The 23,322-nt window shown below is 36.6% G+C and overlaps 1 protein-coding gene across 2 annotated transcripts; it reads left to right on the top strand.

Moving 5' to 3' along the window:
• Positions 1-11,323: 11,323 nt before the first annotated feature.
• Positions 11,324-18,287, top strand: LOC117165129 (putative fatty acyl-CoA reductase CG5065). Of its 2 annotated transcripts, none has more exons than XM_033348585.2 (8): positions 11,324-11,433; positions 15,810-16,082; positions 16,186-16,502; positions 16,602-16,849; positions 17,063-17,246; positions 17,521-17,706; positions 17,800-18,054; positions 18,126-18,287. In XM_033348585.2, the coding sequence occupies exons 2-8, from the start codon at positions 15,837-15,839 to the stop codon at positions 18,202-18,204; spliced, it is 1,515 nt and encodes a 504-aa protein (XP_033204476.2). In that variant the 5' UTR covers positions 11,324-11,433; positions 15,810-15,836; the 3' UTR covers positions 18,205-18,287. The 2 variants fall into 2 exon arrangements, with proteins under 2 accessions (XP_033204476.2, XP_033204475.2); XM_033348584.2 differs by having other exon boundaries at positions 15,798-16,082.
• Positions 18,288-23,322: the final 5,035 nt, after the last annotated feature.

Genomic DNA, 23,322 nt, shown 5'->3' with positions numbered 1-23,322 from the left:
AGAAGTATTGCAACTACAATCATCGCTGCATTAAATGTACCCTACAGATATTTGGTAGGTATTTACCCTACAGATCAGTGCACTAAACCTTCAGAAACTCCTGCGAAGTTCTCAAAAATTACAAAAATGACTGTCAAAAATAGCTTGCTAATCTCTCACCCACAGCTGACTCCAACTACTTACTATGGAAGGCATCCAGGAAATTCTCTCCCCAAATAATCCCTCCAATTCGCTGTCCGCAAGGTGGATGGGAGCGTAGCCCTATTCAAAAAGCCAAGTTGTTCGCAAGTCACCTAACTAATGTCTTCAAACCGTATTCCTCCACTATTGCCGCCGTAATAACGGAATACTTGCACTCTCCCTTCCAGATCCTCTTCTATTGAACCCTTCTCATCTCTAGAAGTTATAGAATTAATCCGTCATCTAAATCCCAGGAAAGCATCGGGACATGATCGGATAAGTAACAAAGCTGTCAAGGAGCTTCCCGTAAAAGGGATCGCTTTCATTACCCCTATTTTTAATGCAATTTTTCGCCTTGAATACTATCCTAAGTCCTGGAAAATATCACTAATTACTTTTATCCCTAACCCTGGAAAACCAATACACGCAATTAGCGGTTATCGCCCAATTAGATGTTAACGAAATGACTCCTTCCACTCTTAGAGGATTTGAAAGCAATGCCAGATCATCCATTCGGATTTCGGAAGCAATATTCTACGATAGAGCAAATTCATCGTCTAACTCATAAAATCAGTCAAGATCTAGAAAAGAATACCGCTCTGCGGTATTCCTGGGCATCAGCAGGCGTTTGACAAAGTGTGACATGAACGACTTTTGTTTAAACTAAAGAAAATCCCACCACACACTTACTACTCCATCTTAAAATCATATCGAATCAATAGGTTGTTCATGATTAAATACTTAGACGCTCTAACCGCAACATTCCCAATAGAAGGGGCATACCTCAAGGCAATGTCCTCGGATCTCTGCTGCTCACCATCTACACCGCCGATTTACCAACTTTAACAGAGATAACCACAGCGGCATTTGCGGATGACACAGCTTTATTAGTATCGCACTCAGACCCGATAATTGCCTCCTCAACTCTCCAGCGAGGTCATGCAGAATAAAATAATGCTACGTAAAGCCATATTAAAACCTGTTTGGACCTATGAGATCCAACTATGGGGAACAGCGAGTAATTCAAACATAGAAATTCTCCAACGATTCCAATTAAAAACTCTAAGATCCTTAATAGATACACCTTGGTATGTTACCAACGAAAAAATACATCGCGACCTTAAGATACCTACAGTTTATGAAGAAATGGTTTGAGACCTGGGAACGGTGGCACATTCAGCTCGCCGCTGAGGACACGGTGCGGCTTCATCGAGCCGTTAGAGCGGTCCTACCGAACTGGGAGGCCTCGGGAGATCGTGGCGGGTGCCCGCTGACGTACAGGATGACGCAGGTGCTCACTGGGCACGGAGCGTTCGGGAGTTCCTGCTAAGGATTCGGCGGGAGGTGACTAGTACGTGCCACCACTGCGAGGAAGAGGAAGACACGGCACAGCACACGCTGGGGTTCAGCCCGGCGCGGGAGGAACCGCGCTGTGTCCTGCGATTTGCCATCGGCGAGAGTTTAGCCCCCGGAGCGATCGTATGAAGTCATACTGCAAGCAAGTCATGCTCGCAAAGGTGCGCGCCGAGAGAGAAGGGGTTAGAGGACGACATCCATCGAGAGCGCCCTCACGCCGAGGAGGGTCTGCCCCTCCCCCCCCTCGAACTTGTACGACGGCCCAGATAGAGTCGCGTTAGGAGGAGTGGTCCCTCCTAACGGCCCAACCAACCAAGGATGACTTCCGAGTGCACCATCAGGAAGAAGACGAAGGAGTTCCCCGGCGGTAATACGCAAAGGGATCCCGGAGCTCTCCTACCAATCGTCAGGGTGACCACTATAGAGGTTTTAGCCGGTACGAACCCGGCACCATCCGGCGATCTCTCCCCGGAGGGCGCGGAGCGCCTATGAAGGTTTCCTCCACGAAAAAAAGTTAAAGAAGAAATATCCAAGTTCAGAAACAGATACAGTATAAGAGTTAACAATCACCAAAACCCATTAGTTACCCAATTACTTGGCACGACGGATCAGATCCGCAGGCTAAAAAAGACAATACCCTTTAGATTGAAGCATTAGATTCAACTAGAAGCAAACATACTATATACTCTTATAATTAAAGTTACAGTACCACGCCAAAAGAATTGACTTATAATTCTCAATGAGAATTTATTGTAAATAATTTACCAAAAAAAAAAAAAAATAAATAACTCTTGTTTGTGGCATACCTCCACTGGTGCTTCGTCAAACGTCGCATTTTATTTTCTACCAATTATCTCTAAACGGGTATATTGATATACGAAATATATCCAAATCACTCGCGTTAGAACTAAATAAAACATTTTTAAATAACAAACAATATAGTAAATAAAGGAAAGAAGTTCAACTATGTCCACGATTATCTTCAACTTTATGTTTCTACAATTCTTCTAACGTTTCTCCTTAGATGTCGAAATGATTTTGTCTTTCCAGAACTATTCTACCCTCTTACCAAATTCTTAAAGTCGCTAAATTATGTTACGTATCAAGGTAATAGTGGAGAGTTCATTCACAATGAAGAATTTACGATATTCTTCATCAACGCGTCCGCTCTTTTTGTATGATTTTCTCGAAATTACTCAGGCACGATATCTCAGGAAGTTCTTTTAACACATTGCGTAGGGCGGGCACATTTTTGAACGCTCCAGAAGCATGCTTGGCAAGATATAGGATGTATATGTGCACATTTTTAATTCGCATTTGGAATTATATTCACATAAAGTGTTCTTAAATATTACTATATATTTTATACATCTATTTATTATTATTGAGATATGTATATGTCGGGTTAACATTAGAATTTAGGGCGCGTAACAATTCTTCGTTTGGATTAGCCATCGTTTTACGAAGCAGAAATTATATTTACATGTATATACAGAACCTTTACAAAGTATAATGAGTATTGAGTTTAACGAATAATAAGTTTGACGAATAATAAATTTAACGGTTAATAAGATTAACGAATAATAAGTTTAACGAATAATAAGATTAACGAATAATATGTTTTACGAATAATAAGTTTAACGAATAATGAGTTTAATGAACGCTATTAACAATGTTCTTGGGTTCATACGAATCCACGGTCAACGGGATAACTCTTTACTATGCGTAGAATAATTCTAGGGACAAAATACGATTGCTGAGACACTCGGTATAAACTTTTCGATGTGCCACTCTCCAAGGCGATCGCACGAATAAAAAACTGATGGGAATTTTCCTCGCTGTACGATTGCATTTGTTTGTTATATACTCGTTGGAAGTATCGAGGAAGTTCCAATCGCCGTTGCTAAGCAGTTTCTGCCTGAAGTTTGATTATTAATACAACGTGTGTCCCATTATATCGACACCTCCGAGGTAACCTCACACGTGGCTAGGCCCGCTCAAGAGGCCGTATGCCGCCACAACCACATTTCTAGGGAGAACCATACAACCACTCCATACCTCCGTCAGGCAAAACGTCCATCCTGTGACCGTGGCTACGTTCGGCGACCAGTTGTCACCTCGAGCCCAATCTCATTATCACAAGTCTCGAACAATTACAATCGAATTAAATAACTATAATTGTTTAATTACAGCAATGGTAGACTCTAGATTACAATGTTGCGGAATTATCCGAAATTCCAAAGGCTCCGGTGTTCTTTCATCTCTATAGTTTTGTGTGCTAGACTGGATTGACCACGTAGTAGAGACACACGTATGTGAATACGAGTGTGTGGAAGTATGTGTATGCGCGGCGTCTCGAAGAACAGATGAATGTAACTGTTCCATTGGCATTGTGGTATAGAAGATGGTGAGACAAAGAAAGTGCAAATGTATATTGACGAAGATCCTGGAAATGGTTTATTAAATAAATCTAAAGCTATTTTAATATGAATTCTAAGTGCAACCTTAGTGTTCCTTTACTTTTATTTTTGCAATTAAGATCCACAATTTTCAACATTTATATTTATCGATTTAGTGCATTTTAAACATTATTTATTTCACAAACTTGAATAATGCTTTTGAGTGTGATATCTGGTAAAGCATACTCCATTGTGCAATGGTGTTCAACACGATTTGCAACAGTATCTTGTTTCGCTCTTTTTTCTATTGGACAAACAGACTTTACATTGTTTAGTTAGGAACTTCTTGCCTTTCCTCGTTATTGGTTCAAGTATATACTGTTTCATATTACCAGAGAGTCTATATGGTAGGTCGATGCGTAGATAATTTGCTGTATTTGAAATACTTTGTTCCATATCCATAACTGTATCCGCTGATTTTTCTTCCGTCGTCCAGAATACCATCATAGCAAGTAGGAAATCTTTATATTTCATTTTTTCATTATTACAAAAATTATTGATCATGAATACATTGGACAGGTCGCAGTTGGAGAGATATAATACTACCTTTTTCGGCCATTTATTTGTTTTTCTCAATATTGAGTAATATGATAGATACTGATCAGCAAGAACGAACAAATTTTTCTGAACATGAGTCATTCCTCCATTTTCCTTGTTTCGAATTAGCCTTATATTTATGTACATTTTGTAAACGATAACAACTTGTTTCTTCAAAAATAATTTGGAAAAATTCATTGCCAAATATACAATCAACAGCTTCCTTCACACTGCAGTTTCTTTGTAATGATGCTGACGTAAAACAAATTCCTTCAAAAGGTTCCAGATGTGGAAAAGTATCCTCATCTGTTCATTCTTCAATTATTGTGAATCTTTACTTTCGCTTGAAACATTATATTTTTTATTTAGTCCTCTTCTATGTGTAATCGCATCACTTAATTCAGGAATGTTGATGCTATCACTGAATTCATTTTCGGCGCAAGTGTTGTTTGGTGCATTAGATAAATCATCAAACAACAATTCACCTTGACTTTCATTTTCTTTACATCTATGTGTCATTTTGCTACTTTTATAAAATTAGGGCCCATTTCATAAAATAATTTTTGTTATAAATTATTAGCAACAGATTGAAAATGTATACGATTTTTAAAAAGCTGATTCCTTACAAATTAAAACACGAACTTTGAAATAACAAAATGTACAACAATAAAACACTTTACAAGGTACGGTAGACGATTGGCATAGATCTACCGATGTATTGGCTATACTGTCTGATTGTTTTTACATGCTTGGAATGTCAACATTCAGTTGTTTTACTAATTATTTATCACAAGAATGCGCAAGACTTCATTACCTGGTAACGTAACAAAAACATTTGTCTCTGATTGCTTAAGACATCGCTTGAGTCGAAAAGACATGAAACTGAAAACTTTAAGAGAGTTATTTAATGCGATATACATAATTTTTCATTTAGCTGTCCATTGATATGTATTATCACGCGATACTTCATAATACTTCATAATACCTTAATTAATTCTTCGAGTATAAGATTAAATAATTTTTTTGTAGCTTTTCTCATGTTTCTGGATTTCCTATTTCAGGTGCATGTGTGCGAATATTGTAATATGCAGTGACCAGTAGTTTTTATGGAACTCGCTTGTGATTTATGCAAAATAACGTACGACCACAATCAGTAGATCCGTGAAGAATACTTAATGCACATGTTGTTTATCTGTGGACATTGTTATTTTCATTACGATTCTTCTGTGAACAGTCTCCATACTCGTGGTAAATTTGCGATTTTCTCACTATGTGTAAACGGTAACACAGGTTTTTGTACTATTTTTATGCAATATACCAAATAAAGCAGGACTAATATACCAGTTGTCTACGTAAAGAGCGTGACCTTTACCGAAATGGAGTTCCAGAAGGGACATTACAACACTTCCCGATTTACCAACATCTTTATGTTTGAGTTCTATCTTAATTCCAGGCCCTATATAAATACTGAAATTCTGAATATAACCAGTCTTACGGGAACAAAGAAAGAATGATTTCATATCAAATCTTATTTCTTTTCCATGTAATGAATTTTTGAATGCCAGTTTGTCTATGTACAAGAGCAGACGTTTCTCTATACATAGATTGCGATAAGGGTAAAATGTACTTGTAAATGTTCCACGTAATTTACCAATTATGTTTCGGATTCTCCGCAGACGATCGAGATTGAATACAATATCGTCACTAAAATGTAACATTTGTAGCAGTAATAAGTGGCGGCCACTGCTTATTATTTCGCCATAGATATCGCTTCTCGAGAGCTTATCTTTGTTCCAGTATTCTGGTAATGAATGATAGCTTCTTATTTCTCATCATTAAAAGAGAGATAGCCATGGAACAATATAATTAACTGAGCAGTGTATCAGCTTTTACATTATTGTTATCTTTTTTTCTTTTTTTGGGCGGCACTAATTGTTTGCCTTTTCAACATCACACTCTACTATCTCCTCCCTAACAAACGACTGAAAGTAATTTATAATTTTTCATGAATAATTTATGTCTGCTTGAGTACTCGAATTTCGTACGGTAAAATTATGAATTTTGGGGTCACATTTTTCTGTCGTCCATATGACATTGGGTAAAATCGTCCTTTGCGCGTTATTATTTTCTATTTCAGAATCATCAGAATCTGTAATACTTAATACATTCAATCTTTTTCACTGCAGTTATCCGAAACAGTTTCTGATTCATCTAATACGTTCAACACTTGTACCTTTCTCAGATTTTTAGAAACCACTTCGAAAAGAGCAGAATCTGAAAAGTTTATTAAAATGAAACGCAAATTATAATACTTTTAAGAAATAGGAATACCTTCAGAGAGTAAATGGACCAGTATACAAATTGTTCGGACCTTTTTTTGCCTAAAGTTTGTAACACTTTCCTTAACTAACTATTGTTCTGTGATAGTCGAAAAAAATTAAAAAATCAAACGATGTATAAAAGCGCGGAAGTCACAAGAGGCGCTGCTAGGCATAAATTAGTTTACGACGTCGCTGCCACACGCTCAAGAAGGCCACCTGCTCAGAAACAGTAATCAAGTAGACGAGACATCCTGCATGCCACAGCTATCGATCAAAACAGTAACTGAATAGCCACCTCTGATAAACATTCGACGATAACCCCTCCAAAGGGGCTATAACCTCAATATAAAAACCCTCCTAAATTAGCGCTCAAAGCCTTATTCTGTTGTTACACTTTGAACAGTCACTCTGTTGGATTTATATAATAAAACTTCCATCATCTTATACGAAGTTCAATTTTTTCACCTTATTTATGAAACGTTCGAACTGCGACGCGAGGAGATCACCGGCGATCTATCGGTTTCGTGATATCTTGTGTCTCCGACGCGACACCGCCGGTTATAGGCGGCCTTAGCCTCTAAGACTCACTTCGTGGCCGCCGGCTATAACTAACGTTATTAGCGAAATGGTTAATTTTCAATAATTAAAGGACAAAGCCGAAAACACAATTTTTTTGCTCTTGATTTTTTCTAACTACAAGAATCACCTCTTATGTATTTGTACACTTATAGCTGAACACCCTGTATATACTATAAAGAAAGGATGGACGACCAACAACTCCTAGTACGCACGCTATCACGGACGCACAATTACACATATAATTCGCTGTAGCGGTATCGATAATTTTTTCCAAATATCTCAGACACTACAGCCGCCCGACAGTTACATTTATAGGAAAGAGTTGTTTAGAATCATACCGGCGGTGACGTGTTCGAAAGTCGTCGAAATCGGAGAGGATGTAACTGTTTTATAATTCCACGTTATAGTTCATTTCAGAAAAGGGTGAATGAATTTCTCAATATGTCATTTCATAGATTTGAGAGAGATTTTATGTAATCACTTTGTCACGACGTATGTATAACAAGAAGCATAATTTAACAGAACGGTCCGATGCGAGTGATCTTGGATAAAATGATATATTGTTGACGTTAGTAGGCCGTCAAGCTGATTCTCTACGTCATGTGTGTACGTACATTCGTGCGAGCGTGCATCTATAATCAGATTTGTGATTATTAAATAAGGATTGGGGTGTTCTCCATTTTCCGCTCACCGTGCTGTAAAACGGTCGGTCAAGCTAGTACATAGAAACCACTGATCTGCGAATGCAATCGCATATTAATATGACTCATGAGTATGGTGACACCTTTACCAATTATTTTTTCCATTCTTACGACATAACAGAGTGATTAAATAAAATTTCGCTTTTGCCCTCTTTTCGCCCTTCACCGGTCGTTTTCCGCCAGTTTACCACTTCTCATCCGCTACCTGCGCATTCAATGCTGAGTCCTTCCAGATTCATCATTCATGAAATTTATTAAAATATTGCGTAATATTTAGTACATATGCATATCGTGCAGGGTGTGCCGAGAGTAAGTGTAAAGAAAATAATACCTCAATCAACAAGTGGCGCAATTTGGGCTTGCAAAAAGACTACATGCTATAACTCGAAAAAATTAATCAAAAATGGAATTATGTGCCGGCATCAATGACACGTGCATTATATTTGCTGTTTTTACGTTTACAATTTCATGGCAATCTGTACAAAGTTAAAGCAAAGGCGTAAACTCTATCTGTTCCATACACGATTGCTCACGATTCACGTCATAGTCGACTAGTTGACCAATTTTCCAATGAAACGTGTGTATTATTGCTAACAGAATACAGACCCGCTTCTCATGCAGCACCTGGTTCTTCAAATTCGACATCACTGAACTTCGCACACAATAAAATTAGAAATGCATGTAATATATAAATTTTAAGAGAAATCGATGTGTAAAAATCGTAATGCTTATTAGTTTCACTAAACATTCTCGAATTATAGCATTGATGGTCACTACTATTGTCGAGTCATCTATTAAGGTGGTTATAGCGTTGATCACTGGCGACGCTAATGTCTGCCGTCGTAATAAAAAAAAACGACACGTCGGAATATAAAAAAGATATTAACATTAACTAGTTAGGAAATCATATATATATATATATATATATATGTATAATGTATAGTAGCATCTTTGACAAAAAATGTAACTTTTTTGTCATGTGCATTGATGCCGTATTTTTCAAATAGACATGACTGACGTAATCTCCTTAAACACTTTTGAAAATTTCTTATTAACTGTAATATTCTCGTTCAATATACTGAAACTTTTATTCGCAAATATTTGTCTACTTTAACTGTATCCCATACAATCTTTTAGGAGTTGAACTTTACAGGGTGATTATACCTCATAAACTTGGGTTACGGCAACTAAAACAGGATACGTGTTTAGTATTTTGCGCCGCTCTTCTAGTCTCAAGTTTTATCAAAATCTGAGTCCCACTATTCGCGACCTTTTCCTGATAATAAAGTTCCCTTTTGATACCATTATGGCTTGCAACTATCATGACATTGAATTTACCTGATTGATGAGTATTCTACTTAAAATACTTTTTCATTTTTCTAGGAAAGCCTTCTTTAAATAATTTCATGACGAAATTCAATATAGCGGTATCGAAATATCACTACCTTCATTTATATTTTTATTTATTTTATTTATATATTTTCAATAATGCTCATATTGCGGGGCTATTATTAAGCGTTTTCTAACTTGATACAAAATCCACGCTAATAATTAGTATCAGTAGTATTGTGCTTTGGATTTTCTTACATCACGATGAGATTGTGCTTTAAATACATTTTATTCTACGAAGCATTAATTGCGCGAATATATGTCACACATACACTTTCAGCATTAGTTAGATATTAATATTTTCACAACAGGAGCTGGTATCGAACCATTTTTTTATATTATTTCGGAGACTTGAAAGGATATGTACATATTTTTTATTTGCTAAAAGTTTCTTACTGAACGGCGTTCGACCATAATTCTAATTGGTATTCTCTAACTTTAGCAGAATGGATCGTTCGTAATATGAGATGGAATGTGCAATTCAACTATTTGCCTTTATGTTAATCAATGAAAAGTTATGTGAAATACTAATCATAAAATCGTAAAATTGTAAAATTGTAAAATTCTCAAAATTCTAAAATCCTAAAATCCTAAAATTCTAAAATCCTAAAATTCTAAAATCCTAAAATTCTAAAATCCTAAAATTCTAAAATCCTAAAATTCTAAAATCCTAAAATTCTAAAATCCTAAAATTCTAAAATCCTAAAATTCTAAAATCCTAAAATTCTAAAATCCTAAAATTCTGAATTCCTAAAATTCTGAATTCCTAAAATTCTGAAATCCTAAAATTCTAAAATCCTAAAATTCTAAAATCCTAAAATTCTAAAATCCTAAAATTCTGAATTCCTAAAATTCTGAATTCCTAAAATTCTGAAATCCTAAAATTCTGAAATCCTAAAATTCTGAAATCCTAAAATTTTGAAATCCTAAAATTCTGAAATCCTAAAATTCTGAAATCCTAAAATTCTGAAATCCTAAAATTCTGAAATCCTAAAATTCTGAAATCCTAAAATTCTGAAATCCTAAAATTCTGAAATCCTAAAATTCTGAAATCCTAAAATTCTGAAATCCTAAAATTCTAAAATCCTAAAATTCTGAATTCCTAAAATTCTGAATTCCTAAAATTCTGAAATTCTAAAATTCTAAAATTCTAAAATTCTAAAATTCTAAAATTCTAAAATTGTAAAATTCTAAAATTGTAAAATTCTAAAATTGTAAAATTCTAAAATTCTAAAATTGTAAAATTCTAAAATTCTAAAATTCTAAAATTCTAAAATTCTAAAATTCTAAAATTCTAAAATTCTAAAATTCTAAAATTCTAAAATTCTAAAATTCTAAAATTCTAAAATTCTAAAATTCTAAAATTCTAAAATTCTAAAATTCTAAAATTCTAAAATTCTAAAATTCTAAAATTCTAAAATTCTAAAATTCTAAAATTCTAAAATTCTAAAATTCTAAAATTCTAAAATTCTAAAATTCTAAAATTCTAAAATTCTAAAATTCTAAAATTCTAAAATTCTAAAATTCTAAAATTCTAAAATTCTAAAATTCTAAAATTCTAAAATTCTAAAATTCTAAAATTCTAAAATTCTAAAATTCTAAAATTCTAAAATTCTAAAATTCTAAAATTCTAAAATTCTAAAAGTCTATAACTCTAAAATTTGGAAATTATATTAAAAGTTATATGGAAGATTATTTCTTCCTCGGTTTTGAAGATAAAAATGTTAATCGAATCATGCATAATATTATCCAGTTTCAGTAGTAGGATGGCGTTTTTAAAAGTACGAGTGTCCAGAGTAGTGCCACATCGTGATCATTACAGTACTGTGACATACGTCTCAAGATCTACTATCGTGCAGACGCATTTTTGTTTGATCTTTGGTAAAGAATACAGAGTGGAAATAGCAACAGGTAACAGATAATTCCTTATGATACTACAATTCAATCGTGTTTTCTATTAACTATTAATCATCATTACCAATATTGTATATTTAAAAAATACCATCGGATCGTTAATTACTACAATACTTTAAATGAAGCTTTTGAATTCTTAAATATTTATTTTGTATTCTACACTTTACACAGTAAAAATGGTTCATTATTGTGGTTATAGCATAATTTATAACGAATCACTAAAGATGAACGTAACATTCGCCTTTATGTGATAGTTGCATGAAACTTTGGCTATTTTCTGGAAAAAGTTGAATTTAGGAACAATTTTTCACAAGTTACTGTTAGGACTTGCTTCGAATTCTCGTGTTTATGAAAGTTGAAAATACACTCCGCGGAGACTGTATTAATCATGCGAAATATTTTAGTTATTTTACATTTTAACACGTTGACTGTCACGCGTGTTTTCAAGGAAATCTCCGTTAGGCCATGCGTGCCACACTACCAAGCGTTCTCTGCTAGGTACTCCCATGGATATTTTAGTAATGCAAGTCGCTCAAGCGGTGGTCTCAAGAATGATCTCTCGTTTCGTTTGTTCGCAATATTAAAATCACTAGCCGTTGTTGAATATAATGAAGTAAAGTGTGGTATAGATTATTCCGACCAAATGGTCTCTTATGCCACCAAAATTAGAAAAGGAATCAAATGGTACAAAAAACTTGCCGTTCAACTCCTTCTGGGAATTTCTGTTGTAAACACTTTGACGGTTTACAAAATTGCAACAAGGAAGGATATAAATATTAGAATATTTAGAGAGTTATTAGCCGTAAAGATATTAGGGTTATCTGAGAATACGAAAAATCCTTGTCTTCGACGGAGTCAGCATAATATCGCCGTTCGGAAAATTGATTCCGGAAGAAGCATTAGACGCGCATGCAAACTATGTTATGTAAATAAAAGACGTCGAATGGACCGAACAAAGACACAAAAGAATTTAAAGAAAACAACAACTTATTGTCCAAGTTGTCCCGACTAACCTCAGCTATGTATAGAATGCTTTAACGTTTTACATTCTAAATATTTTTTTGTAATAAACCATTTTCGTATTACTTTTATAATAATTCTATAGTTTTATTATTTCCTCTGGAATATCTTTTCAAATAACTAGAATGATCCTTCGCAAGTAGTCAAATAAGCGACACCCGAATACAGGTTTCGAGGCCGTCAACGTGTTAAATGGTACAGATCCCTTGTTTTTAATAAAATAAACTGAAACATACGCAAATAAACTGAAGTATACTTCCTAATAAAATACACTTCCCTTATTTTATTTATCACTTTCTGTATAAATATACCTGTCAACGGAATAATAAAAATGGAATAATAATAAAAATAAGTAAATGGAAAAATGTAAATGGATAATGGAGGAATCATTTTCATACGAAATTTCATTTATTCAAATACAGATTAAGATTGATTGACAGTTTCTTTAAATATCTATGGATTCCATATCTTCTTGCCTGTTAAGTCACATAATTCTTTCGACATAATTAACTGCAAAGAACTACATTCTTTTTATACTGTGAGTCATTGAGTCCACTTCTCTAGTGCCACGCGCGGTTCATCATAAGCAGGCACTTCTTCGTTACTGTTGAGAATTTTGGATCTTAATAGCCGAAATAATGGTATAGGAACACTAAATTTGCTCTTAGAATTTATATTAGAATAGTTATATATTTATTTGATAAACGATTTCAAAGATATTCATCGATACACACTTGCACGAGTGTCAGAACTTTCTTCTATACCCGACTGTTATCCGACTGAACAGTTTACATTCATCTGTTTTCGAGACGCCGCGCACACACATACTTCCACAAACTCATATTTACATACAAGTATTACTACTGCTCAGTTAACTTAGTCTAGCACATAAAATTATACATATTTCAAAGTACCATTTCATTTGCTGTCTCACAAGGAACCAAGTTGATTACATCAATACATTCATCGTCTGTGATTGTGGATTTTTCCAACACTATATATATTTGTTAATTCTATTGCATTTACACCACTTTCGAGTTTTTATTTTGTTTTGTTTCGATAGCTAAAGTACTATTAGTTTCATACCAAAGTCTTATAATCAGAATTCATTGAATAAAGGAAAGATACATTGAAATACATTGTGCACGTTCGCTAATAAAATATGTGCACAATATGATGCGAATTCTCAAGTAATTGGCGATCAGTCAGGTTGCAACTGATCGGTTGATATCACGAATTGTGAACGCTATTAACATTCTACTGCATACAATGTTACGGTCTGGTCTTGATCTTCGGTGTTCATAACCGTTATGTGTAATTCTACATGTCGATTCTGGGGTTTCTCGAATTATATCAAAATCAAAACAGTAGTTGCTACCACCAGAAATAGTCGTTAAACTGTTTCGATCAGTTCGATTCTCGTTCGTTAATTTTTGAAATAAGGCGAACGACTGAATAGAAAGGTTTCAAAATCTTGTCGCACCCTTCTAAAGAGCGGCACTACTCTCAGATTCCAAACTGCAGTATCCCCGATGTTCTAATACGTTAATGTAACCGTATAAACAGCGTTAAATAGCGTATCAATACAATTCATAAATAAAATTCCTATTCTGCCATAGCCGCTATGTGCAGGAGTACTAGCACGGAGAGAATTAAGGTTTCCTTGGAACAAATGAACACTCTCAGTATCTTCTTGATTGTTGACAATAATAGTCAATGTATAATTTTATTCGAGTAGTAAATGCGGTGCAAGTCCGAAATCCGAAGAAGGAGATATTATAATGTTTATTTTCTCACCTTGCTTATATGTGTTATTAATCGCACTCTCGGACTATCGTACTAGGTTAGTGTAGTTGTTGGAAAATTGGCTGCATTAATGGTTGACGATTAATAATTACTCGGTTGTACTTCCTGACATAACTCAAAGACTATAGTAAAACAATTCTCGGCTTCGCAAAGACTGCTGTTTCTTTTGACAAAATTTCTTGACAGACTCTTGACAAAAAGACTCTTGACAAAATTTCAATTAACTTGACTGAACTCTATAACTGAACGGAATAACTGAACTCAACTGACTGAACTCTCTACAAATTTTTTAACTGAACTGTACCTTGACGAAATTTCAAGTGAACTGCCCTATTTACAAATGTTTACTAAACTGCCCTGTCCTTACGTGACTAGTCTTATTTATACTAAGACTATCATGGGATAATTGTCACGTGATTATTCAATGACAGCGCGGAGTTTCGGTACGTGATTACTTCTGCGGGCGCTGTATACTTCGGTTCTGTTTGTATCCTTCCAGAAATATTAGGATTGCAGCTGATATGGTTTTCGTGGAAGTATTATTCAAGTTTCCCTTTTTTTTTACTAATCCTTGTTGCTGTATTGTTTTTACAGTATTAGTTTCTGCTGATGATAGGTCGTACTTTGCTGAACACGTGGTTAGCTTGCTGATGCCGGTACTTGATCTTTTGGCGCGTGCTAGTTGTTTGTAGCTGTTGATGTTGTATGAGAAGGTCATAGCGTCATATCTTCCATTATCTGCTTATTATGCTGCGTATTGGGGGTACGTGTCAGTGGACGTCTCATTCTTCCCTGTATCTATTTCGATATTCTTAGATTTTAATTTTGTTCAATAATAAAGTTGTGTATATGTTTATTAATTTATTGTAATATTGAAGTATTTATATGCGTCGTATCTTTTATTCCTTTTAAGTATTTCATTTTTAATTCCATATGCCTAGAGTTGTGGCTCGTGGTATTCTCGAGTTAAGACGTATCACGTTATGGCTCGTGTGGAGCGCGAGACCTCAATCGAAAAAATCGTGAGCGTCAGCTTACCTCGTAGCGACGTCGTAGCAAAGGAGATTGTGACATTCGAAATCGCAACCCATTCTGAGTGATGTTTTCTAAGAAAAACCATCGATAATAGATTAAACCTGTTTACTTATTGAAATCTATATCGACATATCGAAAATGTGAATGCTCCTGCTTCATACATAATTAATGAATAACAGCATATATAAACAATATTTATACAGATTTAACATGCACGCCGTGTTCGTCTCGTCCATGGGCGCACAGAAAAATCACATACGCATTAAGTATTCTCGAAGTGCTACTATATGTGGGCGAACACTGTCTTTCACGGAGCATGCACATTTTTCACACAAATTAGCGCTCACTGTATACGATAATATCCACATATATACAAATAAAACAAACAATAAATGAGCTGGTGGAAAGTACAAAAAAGATTGTTTAAGCTGAAGATTACAACTATAACAAATTTTGTACAATATCTTAAAAACTTTTCGACTAACTATTTGATAAATCAGTGGCAAATATAGGGACAACAAGTGTGGAGATCCTGAAACATGAATACAATCAATAAAGAAAGGAATAAGAATGGGATCAATAAAGGGTTGAATAAGACGAATACTCTCGAAGAGTTCTACGCCGGTAGTGGGATTCTTCTGACTGGAACAACCGGTTTCGTTGGAAAAGGTCTCCTGGAAAAACTGATCCGCATGTGTCCTCGCATTGCTGCCATTTTTATATTACTTCGTCCAAAAACGGATGAAACGATAGAACAACGATTTAAGAAGCTCATAGATGATCCTGTTCGTAAATATTATTCTTGTTTCTTTCAATATTTATGCTTGTCAGGAGCCAAATTGATTAAATTTCTTTTCTGGAACTGAGCTGGTATTTTTTCGTTTTCAGATTTACGATAACATTAAAGCGAAACATCCCTCAGTTTTGAGCAAAGTTTACCCCGTCAAAGGAGACGTGAGTCTGTCAGATTTAGGTCTTTCGCGAGAAGATAGAAATCTGCTGTTAGAGAAAGTAAATATAGTGTTTCACGCCGCGGCCACTGTGATATTCAACGAGCCGTTACACGTGGCTGTTAATGTGAATACGAAAGGTACCGCTCATGTCATCGAGCTTTGGAGCGAACTAAAGCATCCGATTAGCTTCGTCCACGTTAGCACAGCTTTTAGTAATGCTAATCTACATGAGATCGAGGAAAGAGTTTATACGTAAGGATACGTTATGCACAAACGTTGTTCCATAGTTTACGAATATAATATTTGTAATTATAGTGTGAAGAATATGTTCACTTATTATTGACTTTTCAGCACGAGCTTGAACCCTTCAGAGGTGATCGATGTGTGTGACAAATTCGACAAAACGTCGATCAACCAAATCGAAAAAAAGATTTTAAAAACTTATCCAAACACATACACATTCAGTAAGAATTTAGCAGAGCAGATTGTAGCAAGCAAGTGTAAAGATCTGCCAGTTGCGATAGTACGGCCAAGCATAATTGGTGCCTCTTTGGAAGAACCATGCCCTGGTTGGCTAGAGAATATTTCTGCAATAACAGGTATTTTCATAAATCTTTTTTAATGATAAATGTTCAACACTCCTCACATTTTAGAAAGTGGAGTTAATCTGTTGGTTTTTGGGAAGCTAAATGAGAGGATTTCCACTAAATCATCATTATTATAGTTCCAATCTATTAGTCCAATCTATTTAGTGTTACATTTCTGCCAATCGAAAATCACAAATAATTTCTAAACCAATTTAATGTTACCAGGTATCCTTCTGCTAGTCAGTAGAGGATGTGCAACAGCGATACGGGGTAGGAAAGATGCAAGATTAGATGTAGTGCCCGTCGATTTCGTAGTTGACACGATAATATGTACTGCATGGCATGTCACGCAACAACGTGGTCACGAAGTTAAAGTTTACAACTGCACGACTAACGCTAACTCTTTTAAGTAAAATTTATTACGAATCTTCTTCAACACATGTAATTCGATTGTTACAGTATTCCAAAACAATCAGTTTACTTAAGTAGTGTAGACAATTCGCAAACAAACGTAGAAAACAAAAGTCCACATTTTCTCTCAATACTTCAATTTAAAAAAGTAGTGACATAACATAATATTTATCTAAATTACATAATATTTCCCGAGCTACACAGATGACAGTGAACTGTGCTTTAAGCATAATTGCAATAATTGTAATAATGTAAATGTTCCAATTGTCAAGGTGGGGTCAGTTGCAACAGCTCGTGTTGAAGTGTAGCAGAGAAACGCCACTGAACGATACACTATGGTACCCGGGTTGTCCAATGATAGCTAATAGATATATTTACAACGTCCTGAGTGTAATCCCGTATATCTTGCCTGCTTTCATCATAGATATCTTTTTAAGACTCCGAGGTAGTAAACCAATGTGAGTATTCTATCGATCCTTGAATCACGAGGACAATCTTTCTGGGACAATCTTTGTGTTCATCTATAATAATAATTAAAAATGATATTTCAGAATGATGAAACTTCTCAAAAATGGTCATAAGCTGTTCACATCGGTAACATATTTCACCACGCACGAATGGACTTTCCAAAGAGATAACTGTTCCGACTTAGCGAGGAAAGTAAAAATGTTGAACGACAGCGATATGGTCAAACTAGATTTACGGGATATGGATTGGGAGAAGTATGTTGCAATTTACCTGATGGGAATTAAGAAATTTATTCTAAAACAAGAGTTTCAGCCAACAGCCCGACAACGATTAGCAAGGTGCGTATAAAAGTATCTTCGTATAAAAAAATAGGAACTAATATAAATACATATATTTTTAATTATTTCAGGTTGTACTGGATACATCAGATCACCAAAATATCCAGTATAATAATTTTGTTATGGATAATGTTATATTTTGTATACTGACTACTTGAACGTTACTTTTTTATCTTTAAACCAAAGACAATATAAATACAATTTTATGAAGAAGGGATTTATCATCCTTTTCATTTTGTCTTTTCATTCGTCTCCTTTTCTAATAAATCCATTTATGACATTGTTTATTTTTTCTATAAAATTGTAATAAGAATGAAGTTATTTATACGCACATGACTTCAGAGCTGTAAGCAATTCATCTGCTCACTGAATATGTACGTTTTTCCATTATAAGGACAACATTATAATGACAAAATCCTCTATCATCCTTCACCAAACAAAAATTACGAGATAGTTATTCATTGACGATAATAATTTATCATTGAAAAGTCTACTGAGCAATAAACAATCATGATAGAAAATAAATATATTTTAAAATAAGATAGTTCTAAAGTAAAACTTTTTTAAGAATGCTTCATTTGCTCTAAAGGCTCACTTTGGTTCTCAAGTTGTTTGCTCATGAACCTCGTAGTTGTTTGACCAGTCGGCGTTAAAATATATGATACATTCAACGAAATAGAAACTAGATGTGACATTCATGCTGGATAAAATATTATTTCACATAATAAGTAGTAGGGAGTTTTTTATTTAAGTTAAATTTAAATATCATATTGGTTTTCATTTCATTTGTATGTATGTGAATATCGCAATATACAGTGATTGTTACGACCGTTCGCGGAGAGACGCGGTAGCTAGAAAAACGCGTTAGCGAGAGGCGTAAATTCTCGCTACAATAATCGACGCCGCGAAATAGTCGTTCCCCTGTTTCGGTTAAGACAACAGAGGTGGTCTAATGAATGTAACACTGTATTAACAGGTTAACATAAAATGATATATTTTATAATAATATGATGAATATATTACATAAAGTTGACTCGACTTTACGATATCTCTAGATAAATTCGTTTGCTCGTCAGATTTGTCGATGTGTCACATTTGACTCGTCAGAAGGAACCGATCGCCTTTCGATTATTCCTTTGTCTCATTTGGAAGACGACCCCCACTATGCTCGGGTCACGCCACCGCTCGCGCCTATGATCACGTATGCCTCTTCTTGTGTGAAAAACGTAACGGTCAAAAATCGACGTTTCTAGAGCTCGCTGCTTGAAGACAACTATGCTCTTGTCACGTAATTTTTAGGGTTGGTTGGTGAAAATAAAATATAGTTGAGTCATAACACAACTATTAACTTTGTTTTAATGAACCTTTATTGTGAATTCAGCAATCACAATGTAACACGCACTGAATTAACATAAACCACAATTCACTCCAACCACGTTATGTAAGACTTAGTTACAACAATACATTAAGTACGCGGCTTATAAGGATAGAGACCGATATAGATATGTTGACTATTCTAAGGTCTATTCTATAAGTGAAGTTTTACTGACGATACTGTGTCTGAGGAAAGCTAGGGGTGGGTGTGTCTAAGGACACGGGACTATCGGATTTGTTGATGACAATTTTGGTTAAGGAAGTGAGGGCAGTAGACACCGTCTCTGATTGGACAATAAGACGGTTGGTGGACCAGGAAGGGTTTTAACCGCCCTCGCGAGAAAGTTGCTAACGGAACATACCAGATGTGGAGAAAACCAACTTTCTAAGCTAACACGTGGTAGACAATAAACGTAAAGGGAAATCTAAGACAGGAAATACTCGCTTGGTCCGAAGGACCTTAACTATGAAAATGCCAAGGCCCCTGGTGGGCACTTAAGACTATTGACGGTGCGCACCAAGGATATACAGACATCTGGGTGCCATCCTGTCCGTGGTGTGTGGCCTGGTCTCTGATGTGAATTGACGTTACACTCTCGTCGATACATTGTATATGATCCGGCGGGCAGATAAGACGATCTGCCTGCGGTTAGAAAACGCGGTTAGAAAATACAGCCTGTGGTAAGCCTCGTGGCGTAACAGTGATCAATGATTTGTACGAAAATTGTGTGTGATTCATACAAATCAGCATATTGCCACGTTTATTAACAGTTCATAAATTCGTAACGCGTTCGTGGTTTTTCTGTGGATATTGCTATTTTTGTTACGATTTATCTGGGAACAGTCCGGCCACCGCAGTGCATGTGCAATTTTTCTACGATGTGTAAACTTGCAAAAAAATTGTTTACGTGTTCATTTGTTCATAAATTATTTATGCAGGCAAAAGTTCAGAGAAAATACTAATCCTCTCTATTCGAAAACACCCTGGAGCAATTTACGATATGACGTTACGCATTTTAATGAGCATGCAGGTTTGATGTTCAATCTATGACTTTTCTTAAAAAACGTCTCGCAGGATGATTTACGTCTGCGAATCCCGTAATCTGCTTCTCTACGACTTGTAAGCTACTAACCATGCATCGTTCATTTGGAATCGTTCTGCACTATGTTCGAGCTGACATATTTTCGTTCGTGTAAGGAAATGAAGCCAAGCACAGGGATATATGGTTCGCAAACTACTCCTTCCACTCCTTAAATTGGCGTTATTCACAATATATTTTCAGCAACTAAGTGAAAAACTTGGCGATCCAGAATTTAATATTACGGCATTTAAATCCATATCAAAGATTAAATCGACCATGTGTTCCTAAAAACAAGATTAAATATCGCCTTTACTCATGTATATTCGTTAAAGTGTTTACATAGTATATTTTAAATCGATCATCGGCGAATGTGAGACAAAACTTATAATTTTAAAAAATTTTGCCATCGGATGCTACTTATGATGCAACTACACTTTTGTACCATATAATCAATGCAGTAACATCCTCAATCAAGATATATCAGGGTTATGGTTCGCGAAAGACTGCATGCGATAATTTTAATTTTGATTTAATCAAGAATGGAATTATGTGCCTGCATCGATAACAAGCGCATTATATTTGCGATTTTTACGTTCATGACTCCATAGCAAATTGTGTTAAAGTTAAAGCAAAGGCGTAAACTCTATCTGTTCCATATACGATTGCTCACGATTCACGTCACAGTCGACTAGTTGGCCAATTTTCCAATGAAACATGTGTATTATTGTGGACAGAATGCAGACCCGCACCACATGGACCACCTCGTTCTTCAGGTTCCACAACATTGGGCTTCGCGCGTAATTAGATTAAGAAGGCGATATGTAAAAATATGCATATACATATAATGGTATGCTTTGTAGTAATCATATTAGTAAAAATATGAATGTATAAAAATCGTAATCCTTACTAGTTCGAATAAACATTCTCGAACGATAGCATCGACGGCCACTACTAATATCAAATCATCAATGAAAGTGCTTGTACCGTTGATCGTCGGCGACGTTAATTTCAGTCTGTGGAGTACGATTAAACATGTTGGTATAAATAGTGACGAGACGAGTTAATCCTTTGTATAGTTAAATGTATTTAAAGTTATTTGTAGTACAGAATTACTCGTCGTCCGCTCAGTGTTGCTCGATATACAAGGTAATGTGTACGTTCGCTCGATATTAGTCGCGGACTTTTTTTTACACGTGGAGAAATCCTCATGGACACTCCGCTGCTGCTAATAATCGGTAACAGCAAAGTAGTGTCGGACTCTTACCGATTAAAACTTCATGATGACCATCCTACGCGCGTGACAGGAGTGCCCAGGGACCTGTTACGAATTATCTTTCCGTTGCACCCCCTCCGCCGTCCTTTTGTTCGAACCAGTCCTAAAAATTCCCTAACTGTAGAATTTGGCGCTAAGGGGGGAGGGGCATTGTCTCTAGCGCCGTTCCCCCTTCTAGTCGCGATCCATTGGGACGGTGGTGAAGCGGCTTTAGGCCGCCTGACCGCCATTTCCCTCCAACGCGTTATCCTACAAGGGTGAGAGTTTCTCTTTCTCTTCCTTTCTGCTCGTGCCTTTGTACCTCCCGTCGAGGTAGGCGCGGATCAGCCGATCGAGGTATTCTCATCTTTGGTAACGGGTGCTTTCCTTAGCGCAAGTTTATCGCCGTACAGTACCCGAGGACCCCCATGGCCATAGGGGTTGGGGTTACGCCCAACCAGCACACCAGGCACCCAGTACCTTACTACCTGGATTAGCTAAGTCTGGCAGAGGCTGTCGCTCGTCACAGGTCGACCGGGGCGTTTTCTAAGCCCTACCGTCTCTCCAGGACGGTTCCGGAGCAGGTGGGACACTGCTCACCCGCCAAAGGCTATTCGGGGGAGCCAAGTACCCTTTAAAAGGCCAATCGAGGTATCTGAGAACCTCGAAGTGCTCCAGGACCGCCACTATCCTGCCCCACGGCATGGAGTTGAATGCGTTGACGATGTCCAGAGAGACAATCAGCGCCACGCCATCAGCGTCCCGGGAAACCATGTCCTCCGTAAGCGTCCGCACATGTCCGCGTCCGCGTCTGACCGCGTAAATCGTCGAGCGCCCTTTCCGGAAGCCGTACTAGCTTTCGTGCCACCTTGGCACTCGCCCCGCCATGTGTCGCTCCAGGCGGGCGACAGCCACTCTCTCGAGGAGTTTGCGGGCCTCGTCTAGCAGACATACCGGCCGGTGCACCGCCGGTGCGAAGTCATCGGTCGGCCCTCTTTACGGAGCAAGACCAGCCTCGCCGTCCGCCATGCCCTGGAGTAAACTCCCTCTCTCAGACATCTTGTGGGCCCGACGCCACGTCGCGGGGGCCATTCTTCTAGTCGCCTCCCACATCTCTTCCTCCGTGACTTTCCAGTCATCTGTCCATTTTATCGGCCATGTTGTCTCCCGCGACTGTTCTGCAGCACTGTCCTCTTGCGAGGAAGGGGGGGGGGTGTGAAAGCGTCCCGATGATCTGCAGCAGCAGCGCAGGTTCCATCTCCATCGTTACCAGAGGGCCCTCATGACATTATAGACTTTCGGCAGTAGGGTGGTGTTATTAAGAGTACGAGTACCTAAAGGAGTATTACATCGTGATCTGTGACAGACTTGTCGGGATCTACTATCGTGAAGTCGCACTTTTGTTCGATGTTTGATAAACAATACGCAGTGGAAATAGTATCAGTAAAAGCTATATATAATTATAAAAAAATAATAGATCCTTTATAGTAAAGGCATAGGCGAAAATATTTGTTAATAAAATTGTAAATGTTTGAGTCAATAAGAGTGATCACCTGAAGT

The sequence above is a fragment of the Bombus vancouverensis genome, chromosome 17, assembly GCF_051014615.1.
Source record: "Bombus vancouverensis nearcticus chromosome 17, iyBomVanc1_principal, whole genome shotgun sequence".
NCBI lineage: Eukaryota > Metazoa > Arthropoda > Insecta > Hymenoptera > Apidae > Bombus > Bombus vancouverensis.
Note: the sequence above shows the minus strand (reverse complement) of the source record. Positions and strands in the feature narration are given on the sequence as shown.